Source organism: Ciconia boyciana, chromosome 1 (assembly GCF_034638445.1).
Source record: "Ciconia boyciana chromosome 1, ASM3463844v1, whole genome shotgun sequence".
NCBI lineage: Eukaryota > Metazoa > Chordata > Aves > Ciconiiformes > Ciconiidae > Ciconia > Ciconia boyciana.
The window spans coordinates 204,851,193-204,869,998 of NC_132934.1; the positions used below are offsets into that span (position 1 = coordinate 204,851,193).

General features: G+C 37.6%; 1 protein-coding gene across 8 annotated transcripts in view; it reads right to left on the reverse strand.

The window, feature by feature from the left end:
- YAP1 (Yes1 associated transcriptional regulator) overlaps positions 1-18,806 on the reverse strand; it is an 88,709-nt gene that overhangs the window by 19,510 nt on the left and 50,393 nt on the right. For 2 of the 8 annotated variants that reach the window (XM_072850654.1, XM_072850656.1), the window contains 2 exons: positions 14,165-14,278; positions 1,244-1,437 (listed from right to left, as the gene is read on the reverse strand). In XM_072850654.1, coding sequence (XP_072706755.1) covers positions 1,244-1,437; positions 14,165-14,278 — 308 coding nt within the window. The remainder of the gene's footprint in view (positions 1-1,243; positions 1,438-14,164; positions 14,279-18,806) is intronic. The other 6 variants (XM_072850655.1, XM_072850657.1, XM_072850658.1 and 3 more) reach the window with 3 other exon arrangements.

An 18,806-nucleotide genomic window follows, 5' to 3' on the forward strand; every position in this document is an offset into this window, starting at 1 on the left:
CAGGTTCTCAATGACAACTGAGGCAAGAAGACAATTAGAAGGCCTACCTAGAAGCATGCTAGCACAGGGTAAAATGTTTCTTGGTGGATTAATAGCAAAGCAGGAACAGCAGAAGCCCAGATGCTTAAGCAGAGAGAAAGTACTGATGCCACCTTTGCAATGTATTCTTACCTAGAGTACTATAAAAAGTAACGGCTGTAAAGATGACCCATCTTACACCAAGAGATGCTGAAGATTCCTACAAAACAGGCCTGGACTACAAAGGGGATAAAAGGAGTCAGATTCCAGGACAGAATACTGCAGGTGATGAAGAAAGAGAAAATCTGTCTTTGAGGACATTAAGATACTATCCTCTAGTGATACAAGGCCCATCACCCAAAGTGAAAAGGGAACAGGGTAAGATTTTAGAAGGTTTTCCTCAAAGAAATGATTAGTGCTTTCTCTGGTAGTGTCAAAAAACCAAAGAATATCCTAAGTATCTAGCACAGATGGTAGTAACTCCTAAAACATTCAGATGGAAAAATTGAAGCAGAAGGCTTAAAGTCAAATGGAAGTCAAGCCTGAACTAAAAATCCAGATATTCCAATGTCCAGTCCTACACTTCAATATTTCTACAGCTATATTCATAGAGTAGAAAAATACTGAAAGGAATAGCTTGCAGCCTAAGTATGAAGTTTGAAATTCTTCAGCATAAAGAAAACCACAGGTTCAAAATGCAGCATGAGTGATTCCATTGTTCCATGCTCCACTCCACTGTTTAACAGATAAGATTTTAGCAACAAGGTGTCTCCTCAATGAATCTTATATAAACTTTAAAAGTACTTTGAAATCCTACAGGCTGCGACAGGTTCTAAAAGTGAAAGACTTTCCTCCACTTAAAAGGGAGAACTAAAGCAGCTGTGGGAACCAACTTCTTGTCTTTTTGCATGACTCAGAACTCAATGAATATGAAATACATTCTCAAGAGGAATATCCAATCATATCAACAGTGCATGATGTCATCCTAATAGTAAAGAAGCCTGTTCTCAGAGAGTTTTGTTAGAAGAATGAGGGAGGAAGGCAAAATCCTTCAGTCTGATAAGTCAGACGCTTTCACTACCAAGCTATTATCAGTAACAGAATGAAATTAGACCTTTTTAGATCTCAAAGCTTTTTGTACAGTCACCAGTCTTTAAGACTCACTGAAACAACAACTTAGCCAAAACAAAACATACAAAATAAATAGTGGAAGTAGGTGTCTAACCTGTGGCCTCACCTGCCGAAGCAGTTCTTGATGCTTCAGTCTCAGCCTTTCCTTCTCCATCTGCAGCTGCTGAAGTCTCATCTGTTGTTGCTGATTGGAGCTACTCCCACCCATCACACCACCTTGGGGACTCTGAGGAGCCAGAGGGGGTGGCTGTTTCACTGGAGCACTTTGGCTGATTCGCTGATTCATGGCTAAGGAACCAAAACAATAAATATTTAAAAATGAAATTCAGACAAATACATGCAAGGAAAGTATTATCCTTAGAAGGCATATATTAAAAACTTCATAAAATTACAAGCCATAACAGTACAAAACATGCAGCTACGCTGATGTTCAGAGTGTGAAATGTATGCTTACATGTTATTCATGTGAAATCAATGCAACAGTCTCACATTTAAGAGTACATACTTGTTCTAAAAGGTTCTGAAAACAGTTAAATGTGTAAGTTGGTGAAAAATTCAAAAGTCATAGTAAAATATTTCAAGTTTAATTAGAAAGATATCTCTCTCTTCTTCCTAATAAACTATTCTCAATTTAGACACAAATAATAAAAAGTTACTTTTCTTATTGACGTGAAATCTTCGAATCATTAAACTCAAGAACACACAGAATAACAAAACAGATCATCTCACTTATGTCAAACTACATTTGGTGAAAGACTACCATTCTTCCCAATGTGGTGCAGGTCATGCAACAATCATTCACATCCTTGTCTGCCCTCCATTTAGGACATCTTGACATGCAAAATTAGAGCTGGTACAGAAATGGCAGATGAATTATATAGCCAAAAATACTGCCATCAACATAGAAAACATTTTGCTAGTGCTTCAGTTTGTTTTACCCCACAGAAGTATGTGATGCATCTTTTCTGGGGTGTGGAGAAGAAAAAGGGTCGTCTTGTATGCCTAATGCACAATGAGAACCCATCTTCCTTTCCTCCATGAAAGCAAGACCTAAGACAATTTTACTTATAAAATAATGCATGACTGGGATGCATCTACGTGACAGGCCTGATTCTTGCCCTACACAAGACCAGTGGAGTTCCCATAGTGAAAGAGAGGGCTGGGAAAGGCTGAATGTATTACAAGGGCACTATTTTCAGGGGCTTTCACTTTTAGAATTAGCTCTCCATCTTGTTGTCTGGAACAGCCTGAATCTCTTAACATTCACAATATGCTGCAGAATGCATTTGTTGAAGCAGCGATGGGAGAGTGGTAGGGATGTTGGTTTTTTTTCTGGGAACAAGGATTATGGTTTATGGGAACTAAGAAAAAAAAGGGAGTGAGCTTCTTTTAGGATGACAGGCTGATGTGGTGTAAAGAAAACCATCTGTTGTATTAGTTTGAATTAATTTTTTCATCATATATAGAGGATTCCTGGAACGCTAACACTTCTAACTATTATAAAAAAGGAGAATTATCTCAAAGAATCTGTATCATCTTTTCTCCGAAAAGCCCTTCAGTCTCCACTGTCTTTTGAGCGTTCAACTTAAGGCACAGTAGTCCTTTTCTTCTGTTTCAAGAAAGCCTAAATATATTTATCTCATAATAGCAGTAAAAATGGCTGTTGCTTTGCTCCCTTTTTCCCTTGCCACAGCTCATCTTTCCATTGAGAGGTAACATATGAAGAAGAAATGCCATATGCTCACTGGAGTGACAACAGAAAAGAAAAAAGTCAAAACCAGTTACAGATTCAACTCTCTAGTCTACCCTTTCAGCTATTCCAGAGGTCCAGCACAGAGTCAATAGTCTAATGGACAGGTGGGTCACATTTTCGTGACTCAAGTCAAAATAAAATGAAGTGTCAAATAGCTTGAAATAATTAGAAATAACCTTTTATGTAGTTACTTGTGAGACAGGTTCATACATATGATCACAAATAAGATAAAACTTCCTGTAAAGGTAAGCAAACATGTGAAGTAGGAATAGAAACTGAATTCCAATACCAAGCAGAAACAACAGAATGATTACAAAGGGCTGCAGGTTCAACTCTGACCTGCAAGTCCCACCCTGACCCAGTGGGGAAAAAAAATAGTGGGAAGATAACATTGCTGTGCATTAAAGGTTAAAATCAAGCAGTTGATCTTACAAGACATCTGGCACCACTCCACCATCAAAACTGAACTTCAGGAAGAAGGTGACCAGGATGAGTCAACCAACAAGCTTCGTGTTGTGAGCTGTGGTCCCTAGGCCAGCAACAGGAAGAGACAGGACAGCTTGTTCCTCTGCTGAACAGACACAGAAAGTTCATATGCTCCAAGACACCAGAAACTGTTAAGCAAAAGTTTCAACAGCACCAACAGCTGTCCTGCAAGGATGTGAGCAGCGAACTGTAATTACAAGCTCCAGGACCTCCACTGGGCAATCTCTGCTGGAAGACTGACAGCAATTAGACTACCTACATTTACCAAGTTAGGGCAAAGTTGAAGCCAGAGAGAGCAATGCAAAAGAAAGGCAGTCCACCTAGCAGCTCTAGACAAGCTGGACATTACGCTGCTGGAGTGGGGAATCTCTCTCCTCCTCTCTCTCTTTTTACCCAGAATCCTATTAAGTCTGGCACCAGAACTATGCTTTTTGCTTTTTATATCTTACCCTCTTTCACCCTGAAGGCAGACAATGAAGGGGTTAGTAGGGGACAACAGAAAACAACAGTCTTCTCCTGCTGTTAGCTAATCCTGCAACTCAAGCATTAGTCTGTACTACCCTTCAGAAGTTCCAGGATTCAAACCCTGTTATTAAACAAGATGGAAGGTCAATTACAGTGGAAAGTAAAGAGGGACAAAGGCTAGAAATTACAATCACCTGAAAGAAGGACATCTACGTTAAAAGCAAACTACCTAGCTTGTAAAAACTAAGTACCCAAAGCTGAAGAATGTCAATTTTCTTTAGGTTAAAAAGGCCACCTTTTTGGTCTAGTCTCCAATTATATAATCATGGTTTCCGAGTCCCTGCCTCATGCAGTTCACAGACAAGCCATGTTACAGATAACCTCATAAAAATTTAACAGTTTCTAACCTTACTTAAACACTTAAGTGCAATATCACTAACATCTCTTCAACATGTTATGAATTTGTTTTTCCTGCATGCACCATACAAGTATTAATTCCCTACATCTCTTTTCCACTAATACGCAGCTTTGGAAATAATTTCCCTCTCATGCCAAGTTCTCCATATTTTATATACCTGTATCTTTCTGACAGCTGCTTGTATTATTCCTGTTCTCTCTGATCACAGTTTGCTCCATTCTTCCCATCTACTGACTTTGCAATTAAAACTGTAAGAAACAAATCATGTTTGTCTGATGTTTTTCATTTTATTCCATTATCCTAGATCCCTGAAATGCCTTCTAACATCCACTTTGAAAGTAATGTTTCTAACTGAAAGCGTAGCTAAAACAGGAATATCACAAGATATACAGTGTACAGATATACAATATCACAGTGTATACTTAATATTCATCAATAAATATTGGGGGAAAATTTAATTATATGATTTGGTACCTCTTCAGAAACCAAATCTAAAAGTCTAGTTTCTAAACTCTTATTCAGGTATCCATTAAAAGGATTTTTCTGAGCATTTTACTATTACAAGAATGCAAGCGCAAAACACTTCAAATTAACAAGATTTTAAACTGTCCTCAGAACAGACCATGGAGATGTTTTTCACATAAGGGAACTGTTTTTAACTGTGAAATTAAACTAAAAGTTTGGACATTAAAAGAAGATATTGCTAACTGAATTTTACTGACATAACAACATACCCAAGTGAAAAACCATTGGAAAGAAAAGCAGTAATAACACTGAATGATTTTCAGCCATCTTGGCTGATTACACAAGTGTGCTATCTTCAAGGGAAACAGAAAGAAGTATGTAATTTTCTATAATTTCCAACACAATATTTAATGAAAAGAGGGAAAACACATCTTGTTTCAAGTGACAGGAAAAAACAGAGGGTTTTAAAGTTTTTTGTTGTTGTTGGTTTGGGGTTTTTTTGTTTGTTTTGGTTTGGGGGTTTTTTGTGGTTTGGGTTTTTTTGTGGTTTTGGGGTTTTTTTGTTTAAAAAATTCTCAAATCTCCATTACTTACTGAGGACGTGACTGCAAAAATCTGCACTCTAAAGAATATGCTTATCAATGTGATCTCAGATAAGCACATTTTATTTTTTTTCCACACCTCATGGGTTTGTGATGATCCTGACACACACAGCTCTTTTTTTAAGTACTTTGAATTCAAAGGCAAAGAGCTTCACTTATCTATTAGAGTTAGGACTTACCAGTTTTCTGATGCATCTTGTTCCTTACCTTCCATGGGTATGGAAAGCATTTAAATAAGGGGCTCTGCACCCACACAGCGGAGGCTGCAGAGACCTCACAGGCAGAGAAGGAACAAACAAGTCTTTGTTTCTAGAAGAGGGGGATTTGAGGGAGGAGGAGGGGCAGACAAGTTAAAAAACACGAGCAACTTAAGACAATAAAAAAAGATCTTGCTGTCCTATAATATGGCTTAGCTTAACAATCTGCAGACTACAGCCAGTTGTAATAGCTGCAGTACGCTTTTGAGAACAGAGAATTAGTGGTCTTCAAATGCCACACATTAAATGTTCTACTGTCCAAACTCAACAGCAAAATGCCTGTTCTGTACTGTAGCAGATAATACTTGACAGTTACTGAAAAAAGTTTAGACTGCTGCCTACATCCTTAATGAGAAAAAAACCACCACCAACAAAAAACCTAAAACCACAAACCAAGAGAGAGAAACAATTACCAGTCATTGGTGCTACAGAGAAAAGGCCAGCAGATTGTTAACAACTCAAACATAAAAGGCTAATTCTCTCCCAAGATCCTATGCCAATTTAAATCACACGTCCCAGGGCACCGACAGTTTGCAGTAACACAGTACCTTTCCCCTATGCAGAATTACATGCAAAGATTGCTGTAAGAGCAATCTTAATGATTAACAGACAGCTGAATGTTTGATGGTTTTTCTTTTGTATTTATCATTTCACCCTTCAAAACTAAAACTAATTTTAATCTGCGAATTCAAAGACATTATTTATTTGAACAAATGACAACAAAGCAGCTCAGGATCTGAGCATACTCTAACTTACTGTTCTTCGTAATAAGAATCCATGTTTTCATTGAGGGAACTGAAAAAGTGTACTTGTCCCCTTCAGCTTCATTTGGAAGCTAGACAGTTTTTGTGCACCGTTTTTGGCTATGGCCAGGTTTTTGAATGATGCTAGTTTGCAGCACTGCAACAAAGGCAAAAATCCTCTTTAATTAAATTGAAAAGAGCTGTGAAGAAAAAAAAATTACCAGCAGGATTTGAAAGAACGAGTCTCGGAAGTAATAAAAACTTGTTCCAAGTGGCTTTTTCAGAGAGACTTGGTACAACAATCTGTTGTTTAATCAGGATACAAATCATGTTTCTGGATTGCATTCTTCATAATGCATTGCTATATTACCTTAAGGAAATCCCAGTTGCAGTTTCATAATGCTGCTGTTATAAAAAAACCTAAAAATTAGCACAATAAAATATTCCATTGTTTTCAGTTTCCGATTAATCTGAGAATCCTGGAGCTTAGAGTAAGGGGGAAACCTGAAACAGACTGTTCTCCAGGTTCATTTTGCTGTCATAAGTGTACAAACGAATCTTAGTGTCTTAGGTAAAAAGAAATACTCATACACTCCTGAGCTGGACTCTTGGTTAAAACCAGATATATCCAATTAAAATACTATCTGTGACAGAAACATGGTCCAAACTAGAGACTGATTTCTCTGCATTTATCAACTACTTGTATTCAAGTGAAATCAATATTTTTCATTTTGTTCTTCTATGACTACAGCACCTGCTGATTAAAACAATATAAATTAATTTAAACAGTTCTTTGTTTTCTTTGATAAAGCTGCCATCGTTTTTAAAAGTCTTTCTGTATCCTAAAATGCAGAGGTGCAACAGCTGGGTTGATTGACCACCACTAAGACTATAGCATACACAGACTCTTAACACACTGGAAACTAAACTGGAGTAAAATGCTGTTGCAGTTGTTCATGGATCTGACTTTTTTCCCCACAGAAGTCAACAGCAGTATTTATAAAGCACTTTCACTCAGTGTATGCCAGTTTCATAAGAACTGGAATATTCTGGCCAGCCAGAAAAGCAAATATAAATGAGATTCAGCAATAACATAAATAGCTATAAGAAACTTCTGCTCAGTGCATGCATACAAAACACAACATTTTTCATTCTTTAAAAAGAAATCAATTTTAATTTTGGAAGTCTAAATGATTTTTAACATATTTGTCTTTATTTTTAAATCTTCATACAGAATGGAACTGACAGCATAAGTATGAGTACTACAGGAGAACTATGTAGGACACACTGCATAGGACAGATTATGAGAAGAAACTTCAACTAATGTCATTTAAGTTTAAAGTGTGTGTATGAAACAGTGAAGACCACAGAAAGTGCAGGACTCTGAGCTCATCAAGGTACTATGTCTGTCCACTAAATATCTGGAAAAATATATTTAACCAAACCTAGTCTGCATTTTAGACCAAAGTTTAATCAGCAAAGAGTCTACGTAGGGGTATTAGCTGCAAAGAGTGTCACTGCTTAATCACCACGTAACACTTCCTGGGTCAATTAGGCCAAAACACAAGCTTCTGTATAATTTCTTATAAAATAACATGAAAACTTTTTTTTTAATGCAGGTTTCCTTCAGTTTGAGGGGAACAAACCCTGTGTATACGCATGTGCACATCTGCATCTTTAATCTCTCTTAAGCCCATTAGAAATGATTAAATAGGAGTTACAAAATCCAGTTAAAACTACTGTAATTAAAAAAAAAATCATCAACAGTATACTGTGAAGAAATAGAGAAAAATTGTTTTCTGTATATAAGAAACTGAAGTCATGTTTCAACATGATTGAGTTCAAGGAGGAAAAAAGCTGACGCTTCTTTGAATTTTAGATTATATATGATTAGATATAGAGTATATAATTATTCTGTGTGTATATATATTTAGATTACAGATAAAGAACGATGTGTTCAAAACGATGCACCTTCAATTTTTAACGTAGTATGCTCATTAACAGAGACATGCAAACTGAGGTGTTAAAAGGATATGGTGGAAAAAATGACCATATTAAGAGTCCAGTTTTCTTTCACTAGAAGTACACATTATTTTTACTGGCATAAAGACACTATTACCAACAAATCTCCTTTCTCAAACAGGATTAAATCATTCTGAAAACAAAACAAACCCAAACAAAACCCAAAACAGGTATAAACTTACATAAACTTACTGCCCTGCAAATCCTTAATAAAAGTGGTGTTTTTTCCCCCTTTTTATTACTATACAAATATTCTACATAAAGTAGATAACTGCATCCTTACACAATACTTGTGGACAGATTTAACGATTTCTTCAGTGACCTCTGTTCAGTAAAGATGTCTAAATACATCCTGCTTTCGAACAACACAAGATTTCACTTTCTGATATGATGATGAACAACTAATAAGCCTTTATTGTCACTACCATAAGGGCAGCATCCCCTATTACAAAGGGATGCTTACCAGTGAAATTTCATCTGCCTCTGCAAATTCGCAACAAGCTCACTTTGACACAAGTCACTGGTTCACTGAAAACTGATGCTGCTCCATCTGTATACATTCTCTGACACACATACCAAAATACAGAAGTCTTTCCCCCATCCTAAGCGATCTCTTGAAATTGTTCTTCTGGAAGAACAGGGACAGGGAACTGAAAAATCTAATACCAATAGACCTTTCAGATGAGTCAAATCCACTTTGTTTTACAGAGCATGTAAAGAGGATATGCCATTGAATTTGCAGATCAAAACCAACTGTGGCTCATGCTCTGCTTTTGTGCAAAAATGGAAGGCAGATCTGGAACTTAAAAAACCTGAAACACCACTGTGACCAGACATAAGGTCTGGGCTTTTTTTTGACCAGACAAAGGCCAAAAAAAAGTTTTCCAGTCTAGGGTTCTAGTTGTATCTTATCCACAAATCTGCCTTAGACAAGGCTCCTACAAACTAATTTGGAGAAACACATATTAAACAAAGTGCTAAATAGGTAAAGCATAAGAAAGCAACACTATGGAATACTTCCTCTTAATTTCCAATACTTAAAAATTAGCAGATGCTCCAAAGCTTAAGCTTTTAAGTGCATTTCAAGTTTGTTGTGTGGTTGTTTGTTTTCGTTTTGGTTGTTTGTTTGTTGTTTTTAATGGAAATTATAAATACATGTTTCAATGAAATCTACAGGTGCATTTTACTTCAGTATCTCTGAACAAGCCCTTTTCATTGTTTCAAAGGTATAATGCTCTTACATTACAAAAAAAGGAAGCAGAAAATCCTGATGTGCATTCTCTATACTCCTACTGTTATCATCGCTTTTATTCCTTTTCCTACTTGTGTAGTTCAAGCAGCTACTGTACACAGAGCCCCTATGGCACTTTCCATAATGATATTAAACACTGTCTTGCCTTGCCCGCCCCCTCATCCAAAATTCATACAGAACTTCAAAAAACATTAACATAATAGCTAAGTGGGAATGATAAAAATAAAGTCATGACAGTGATTTCAGTTTGAGGTCACATCTTTTGCTTCATACCCCATATGGCAGCTCCAACATTTGAAAGAACAGAAGGAAGAAGTTTGGGCCTGTGTAACACTGGTACAAACATTAGTAACAAACCTACAAAACTGAAGTCTGGAATAAAATAACAAGAAAACTGAAACAGTATCTTGCTTTACTCCAATTTCTGCAGACAGACTTGTCTGACTACTCTAATGGAGTACTACTGTTTAAACACAAGACTTAAATTAACCCAATAGAGACACAGAAATCAACTGCCAGTTTCCGGTATTTTCCCACTTCAAGTTCACTGTCCCATCTTCAAATTTAACAAATTAAGTATCCTCAAAAGGCAAATTATTTTAAGTTGCATTTCAAAAACAAGTCGTATCATCTGCAAACTTAAATAACAGTTAAAATCCCTTTAATAGTATTTGATACAAAAGCCTATTCTTGGAAACTTGTAGCAATAAAGTTGAACGATTCCAAACTTCAAGTGGTTCTAGGAAATTTAATTTTATATAAAAAGCACATGTTGTTCTACTTCACGAACTCCAGCCACTCGGAATGCATAGCTGACCTGCTTCCTACTCAGACGTTCTTTGACTATCAAGAAAACATATTAACTTATCTGGGAGGCTTAAGAAAAACAGTAGGATCTGTGAAGAATGACCAGTGGACAATAGCAGAAGCTAGTAAAAGACAACACAGTCCAAAACACAAGCTCAACCTGACAGTCCAATTCTCTTAAGAAAATAACCACCTTAAGGAAAGAGGAAAAAAAAAAAGTAATTTGAAGCCCCCTTTCTATGAGACCTGCAAAGGCACTGAGAAGGTAGGACAGCATGTTTGTACCAGATGCTCCACTAGACAAAGAATCCTGCTGACACAGGCCTAAGGACACCCCCCTCCCATCCACCTTCCTTTGATCCCGTGTCATCTTTTATGATTGCCTGTGCTTGGCATGAGAAGACCCTCCTTTTATACTTAGTTCTTCCCTAGATTTTCAAGTTTGTGAATTCTCCTAATGCAAAACTGTTCTAAAGTCAAATACGCAGACTTGGAGGATCAACATCTGAACCACAACAAGACTTCACTGCCATTTAAGTGGTGTAGCTGAAGACCTCAAGCCCACTTCAAAGATGTTAGATCTGAGTCTTGGAGCAAAGTTCTTATCTTCAACTTGGAGCACTCAGGCTTTAGACCCAGCCTACTCCACAGCCGGGTATTCTGACAGGGACTCTTATCTGATGCATTAGTCTTAAAAGCCTGTTCCAAGAAAGAATCCGTATTAACTGCATCCTTTTATTTTCTGTTTAAAAGCATGAATGCAATACCCAAATTCCCCTTGCCAAGTCAGTCAGTAGGTGTGTCTGCCTAAAACAATTTCTTCAAACTGATCCTCCTTCTTTTCTACCCACATTAATCAAAAATTCCCAGCACTACATTAAAAAAAAAAAGTATATGCACACCTACTAGAGAAAAGAAAGATGAATGCAAAGCTTCCATCTGGTGAGGAACATACAGAGCCATAAGGGCTGTCTCCCTGGAAGCTGGGAATTCAGAAGAAGCAACAAGGGCAAAGACTCTTCAAACTTTCTGTTTCTGAATACTGGAACAGAAGAGTATGTTTGCACATACCATTCAACAGCTTTATTGTTTTCAATGGTTCTTCAGATTGGTGAAAGTAACAGTACCAAGGAAGAAATTAATTTATCCTTCATTTTCCATCAACATTAGTATCACTGTAATAATCAAAAGCTTCAGCATTACAAAGATGAATTCACCTAGGATTGCTTCTGAAAGTGTTAGTAGTCAAAAAATAGTGAAAACTAAGCTCTTACATTAAAACACAGTGAGAGAAGAGAGTATGGTGATCCTCCAGGTAAAAAACCAACAGGATTTTCAATCTATATTAAGCACAGAAAGGTAAACTTCTGAGTCATTCACATGCTATTTAGGGTCACAGCTCATATTTGTTGAGGATCTCCACATGATAAATAAATGCAAGGCTCAGTAAGTTAGCTCTGTCAAACAGATTTTTTTCTTCTTTACTGGAGTGACTTAAGGAGGTCACAAGTGAGAAAGCAACAGGAATAAGATTTTGTATTTTCTTGGCTCAAATGATAAAAACATAAACCACAATACAATGTGTACAACTTAAGATTTCAAGGAAAACTCCTTCAAGCTCAACAGCAGCTAGCAGCTTGTCTCTATTTGCTGTCACTCTAGATCAGAAGAGCCCACGTGCTTTTTTTTTTTTCTTCCCTTTTTTTTTTTTTTTTTCTTTCCTGCCCCTTTCAGTTACACTTGAGCTCTTTGACTGAAAAGGTCTGGAACAGATTAAAAGTCCGACCACAAAATAAAGAGCCTTGGCATGTACTCAAGCCTGTCTGGGATACACATACGCAGTGGGCCCAAAAAGGGAAGCTATGCAGCAAGAAACCCTTATGCAGTCTTTTGGACATTTCTAACTTCTTTCAGTTTAACTGCACAGCTTTAACATTTGATGGAGTTTCAGTATGCACAAGACAAGTAGTTTTTGCCCTTACAGTTAGACCATACTGTTTACAGGAGTACAAAATAGTTCTGAGAAACAAGATTCATCTCAGTCATGACCTCTGTCAATTAAAGCCTTTTCCACACTCCTTTTTAATTCCAGCTCATCACTGGAAACTATAAAGTAATACAAAGAAAAGAAAAATATATACCCTGCAAGATTACTTAAGTAAATATAATTGACCTGCCTCTTTTAACTGCAAAAAGCAACACTGATTTTCAAAATGACTGCTTCCTTTTCAGCCTTATTCACATATTAAGTAATTGTGAAGTTGCAAATTACCCACACACTCCTCTTGCAACACGCAAACAGGTCTGCAACTCTGGCTGGTGTTAAAGCCAGCATGGACATTTGCCAAAGCTGGCAACCTTCATTATATGCCCCACCTTTGGGCTCAAGTTGCACAGTGGTCCAACCTGTCTACAAACTGGTGAGCAGTTTATAAACAAAGTGTGACAATGTGGTGTTCTCCATAAGAGCAAACGGATGTTTAAAGTAAGCGCTCAAGCCTACAAAACAAAAATGCTGAAATTTCTAACAGCCGTTTCAGAAAAACAAAACAGAACAGCAACTGTTGAGTTTTGCAGCTCTGTGTTTATATGGCATTCATGGAGTTAATGCCTCTCCCAAAAGGGGCCCACAGTTGTTGTTAGGTCAACCCCTGTAAAGCTTCAAAGGCTTTGTATCCCCTCAGCCTGACCTACTCAGTGATCTGCACACTGTTTTCATTTAGTTGCACTGAGTCCAAAACTAAAGCCTGAAAACCACAATGATCTTTTTTTTTTTTTTTTTTTTTACCCCTACTGTTTTTTCCATGGCTCTGGAAAAATAACTAAAATCCAAAGGAGTTGAAAATAGTAAGTTATTGGGAAAACAAATCAAGGCTAAATTAATACAGCTAATAAAGCTTACACACACAGGGCTTTATACAAAAACTAAAGTTGTAATACCACTTTAAATACATCAGAACAATCACTTGGACAATCTAAGAAACTAGTTCAGAGTCTCTTAATACTATATGCTATTCATAGTCATCAGTACCAGTATTTTATTTAAATGTTTGCAGCTCTGCTTTCCATATAGATCAAAAACATTACAAAAAAATGAGGTATCAGTTCTATTTTGTTAAATTTTTACATCTAGACCTTGTGATCCCTAATGTACTATTTCCATGTCCAGTATTACATAGCCTTTATCCCACAAAAAGATTATTAAAGTAGAAACAACAAAACTAATCATTTCTCTCCATATTGTTTAAAACAGAAAGTTTTGTCATGATCATCACTGTGACAAGCTGGAATTATAAGCTGGTATATGTTTCAAGTGTATTTAAACAGCATAAATTATTATTTGACAATGCCCTCTTTAAGATAGAGCAAAGGAAAGTAAATATTTGTTTGGGAATTATAAGATTCTTCTGTGGTAAGGTTTTGCAATTTTAAAGGGAAGAGTGAGCTTGGCTGAAACTGTCTCTAGGTAAGTAATTTCTGAATGCCACCAATTTTGGGAACTGTACGGATCATATGGCAAAATCCCAACCCCTAGCATTAGAAACTTTGGTGACATACACTCCTACAGGGTATCTGCTAATCCTTTTTATCTTTTTTTTTTTAATAAAGATTTAAATAAGGTCTCTATAATTCAAATGAAAATATATTTTAATCGTACTATAAAAAGTTTTCAAAATATGCCTGCAAAATTAAAGCTGAGTGAACTGAAGCGAATCAAAAATTCTGAAGTGAGATGAACTTTTACCAAAGCGTGGGTCAAGCCTTGGGTCTAGCCAAGATGTGGTCTTGTTCTTATGGTTTATGTAGTAAATTTCTCCATCCTGGGTCATAGCTTGTTCCCATCCATCGGGGAGTGGGCCTGCAATATAGAAGGAAGGAGTTGATGGCGGGCGCTTGTTTGCTCCAGCTGAAATTGATCTAAAAAAAATTCCAACATTTTACATATATAACAGTACATGAAACAGAAGAGTTTCAAGCTCATGTCTAACATTTCTGGGATAAGGGCAAAGAAGTGGCGGGTGGGAAATCAAAGAACAGAAAGCACTTCTATCATTTTGATTTAGGATTTGGAGTTTAATTTTATAACTTGTTTGCATCCTTTCATACGCTTTTGACACTTCCTTTTGCTGTAGCACTATAGTACAAAACCAGCAATAAGTCAAGCCTGCCAGAATGAAACCAGCATGAGCACCAGGAAAAAGAATAAGTGTAGAGATATTCTACCTTTCATGAGAAAGTTCATCTAGTGATTAAGGCCCAGCAGCAGCAACAAGGTAACACTGACAGAATCCTGAAATATTCCTCTATCTTTCACAAACAAAGTGACAAAACTTGTTTTCCCTTTACCTCATACCATAACCTTCTGTGAAAGCATTAAAGGCTTAAGCAAGCAAAACCACAAAACTGAAGAAAAAAGGAGGCAAACAAGCAATGAAAAAGTAAAGGCAAGAAAACACGAGAGGCAGACATAGAGACACAGTGCTACAAACAGTAGTGCTACACCTCTATGAGCAGGAAGGCACAGGCAGGGAAACCTACATTTAGGAAACGGTAAAAGGGAGGTAGGTGATGGTGTTCTGGAGTCCAGAGCTAATGTCTTAAACACATGAGTCTTGAGGTGCAATTCCCTTATGTTCCAAACAGTAGCTTTCAAGAAAACCACCTTTCATCACTATACAGTTCATAAACCACTCATTCCCATCTCTATATGATCATGTACCTTCATCTGTATTTTGCTTAGACTGAAAACTATTCTTAAAGTTACATTCATCTCATCTTATCTGGCAGGTGCTTTACAAATGTATGTTTTTGAATTCTTATACTCACACAGATACGGACTTTTTAAAATATCTAAATTAGATACAGGAAGATCTTGCCTGTATTTCTTTAGATTTAAGTACAATTCTAAGATGATATAGCAAAATATCCACTACAAATGTTAAGAATATAAAAGAAATTAGAACAAGACCTGCTGCCAGAAGCCATCATATTTCAACCTCTCCTTCCATTCTTCCTCAGTGTAATATAGTAATACACTAGCAAAAGCCATCCGGCTCTTAGACTTGGACTAACAGACCATTCTGTATAATGTAAGATACGTTAAGTATGCACAAACATCACAATTTCACACGAGATTCAGATATACACACAAAAATGTGTGCGTATCTGATAAATGCCTGAAGTACCTACTATATCCATGTTCAAAGTACATTAGCTCTTTGCCTGTCATTTTGTCCTAAAGTCATACTCCTGTTGAAGAATTCATTGTCTAAAGCTGGGGGAGGGGAGGGGGGGCGGAAGGATAGATTTGTTTGCTTAATCTCAGAAGATGTTCTTGGAGAAATGTCAAAAGGAGTAAAACAATCATTCAACTGCATTTCAGTAATATCCCAAGGCATAACCAGGACAAGAATGTCTTACTGTGGTCTTTGAAGATCCCCTGCAAACTACATTTCTCATTTAAACTCTTTCATTTTGGCTCAGAAAACTATGCCTTTTCTAGCAACCTCACTACTCTACCATTAGAGCTACAGGTTTTTGAGTGAGGAAAAACAGTGATCTAATCATTTCCTTCCCATCCTTAATGCTCACAAGCTTTAAATGATGCATACAAGTAACAGAGTACCTCAGCTTTTATCAGACGCCAGTGAACAGAACAGGCAAGAAAGAGTGACAACACTGCAAAACATTCATAAATCCTAACATATTCACAGTATAACAAGATTTTGATCCAGAATTGAAAGCTCAAGTGCAAAGAACCCTGTACTTTGTTACCATACCCAAAGACCAGCCAGCTCATCAGCAAGATGCTATTTTATAAAACTGGGGCACAGGAGCACAGTGACATGCCCCACATCATCCAAGTGTAGAAGCCAATGAAGAACCAAAAACGTTCCTTGACTGCTAAGCCAACACCCCAGCCTTGTGGGCAGACCTTCTCACTATCATTCTCCTCAGAGTCCCTCTAAGCCACACATCCCTTGGAGATGAAACTCAGCAAGAAATTATCTTTTGAACTGCAAAGCCAAAAAAACAGCTGGCTCTAGGAAAAACAAAACTAGCCTTAGGGTGTCAGTCCTGCTGTACATTGCGTAAAGCGTATACTGGTCCAGCATGTTCCTTTGTAGTAAGTAAGAACACAATCCCTTTGAAGTATGATGCCAGAAGCTGATCAGTCCACCTACCTGGTGGAAGAATACCACTTATTATTCAGCGATCTGATGAGTACTAGCTTAATAGAGACAAACCTGGGCAAGGTTCTCTTTCTAAATAAAATGCACAGCTGTGGACAGGACAGGAAAGGTCTGTCTGCTCACCTGGCTGTCACAGTAGCAAGTCTTCCCTGCTAAGTGCCATCAACGGCTGCAGAAACAGAACTTTTCTCTCTAGAAACTTTTGGCACTAATCATGATGTTGCTTTCTTCCTTAGCGAGTAAACTGCTCTTGTGTTTCTGCTGTCATCCCTACATGTTGAAATGGTAGCTCAAAAATAGGTTAGTACTGTGTTCTGTAATTCCTATTTGGTTTTGTGAGCAGTTGTGAAACCAGAAGACTGTCAAGTCTGATTTTGTAACTGGCTGTCTGACAAACTCTGTATTAGAGGCAAGTAACAGAAGAAAAATGGAAAACCATAGTGAAGAATAGCAGACACATTCATTCAAGAGCATCTAGGAAAATTCCTGCACAATTACATGTCCCTTTTCCCCCCAAAAGGGTCAATAGGAACAGAATTCCCAGCATTACCGTATGCTTTTAAGTGACTTAAGTTATTTAAGCTCTATATTGCTGTTCTTCATACCTTCTCACTAAAATTTCCATAGTTACTGTAAGTCCATGTTGTACAAAAACAGCCATGCTAGGTCTAACCAAAAGTCCATTTAGCCCAGGCACCTAGCCTGGGGTGATTGACAGATCATATTGCTGAAAGTAGCCCTTTTAGTCACTGCCAGGCTCTATAAACTTTTAAATAAAGCACTGAATACTCATATAGACCCAAAAAGTATAGTGACTATGAACAGCCACTTGGCCTCCACTAGGTGCCAAAGGATCTTTCTTTCAAATTGTGCTGGTTTTGGCTGGGATAGAGTTAATTTTCTTCACAGTAGCTAGTATGGGGCTATGTTTTGGATTTGTGCTGAAAACAGTGTGGATAACACAGGCATGTTTTAGCTGTTGCTGAGCAGTGCTTGAGTCAAGGCCTCTTCTGCTTCTCACCCCACTCCACCAGCAAGCAGGCAGGGAGTGCACAAGGAGTTGGGAGGGAACACAGCCAGGACAGCTGACCCCAACTGACCAAAGGGATATTCCACACCATATAATATCATGCTCAGCATATAAAGCTGGGGGAAGAAGAAGTAAGGGGGGGGGGACATTGGGAGTGATGGCATTTTGTCTTCCCAAGTAATGTTTACGCTCGTTGCGCATGATAGAGCCCTGCTGTCCTGGAGATGGCTGAACATCTGCCTGCTGATGGGAAGTAGTGAATGAATTCCTTGCTTTGCTTGTGTGCATAGCTTTTGATTTACCTACTAAACTGTCTTTATCTCAACCCAGGAGTTTTCTCACTTTTACCCTTTCGATTCTCTCCCCCATCCCACTGCAGGGGGAGTGCACGAGCAGCTGTGTGGTGCTTAGCTGTCGGCTGGGGTTAAACCACGACACAAGTACTTTTCCAGTCTCCCCTTGAACCTTTGTAAACCTTTAGCACCAACAATATCCCCATGGCATGGTCTCCTACTAGTTCTGTTTGATATCTCCTAGGTCAACTGAATACAATCACAACCATAAGCTTACAATTCTATGAAATTATTTGCACAGGGAGAGACAACCCTTCTAGGGAACTCACCATTTACTGTGGTACTTTTAAAAACAAGGTTATCCAAAAACTAGATTCCAATTTCCAAATGTAGGCCATCCTTACAGAACTACCGATAAGGCATACCTCTGTAACTAAATATTTATATAATGCTGTAACTTAACATAAATACATGTAATTTTAAAAGTCTGTGTGCATGTCTCTGGTGCATGTCTCCATTTTTCTCCATTTACTTTTTCAATATACCATTTTTGCCATGAAACGCAGAGACTTGAACACAAAGCAGACCTCACTGCTGGCAGATAGAAAGCAACAGAAAGAGTAACAAAAGCACAAATGTAGTATAAGTTCAAGCTATACAAAGTAATGGGATACAAAGTAAATCTTGCAAGTCGCTACAGTTTCTGATACATAATTGTAAAATAAATGTAAATAAAGCTGTATTTTATCATACAGTTAATGTATATTAGAGGGCATCTGCATCTAGATATTAAAAGAATACGTATAGACAACCTAGGAACTGGAACACCTATGTTCGACATCAGGAATCACTTTCACCTAATACAAACAT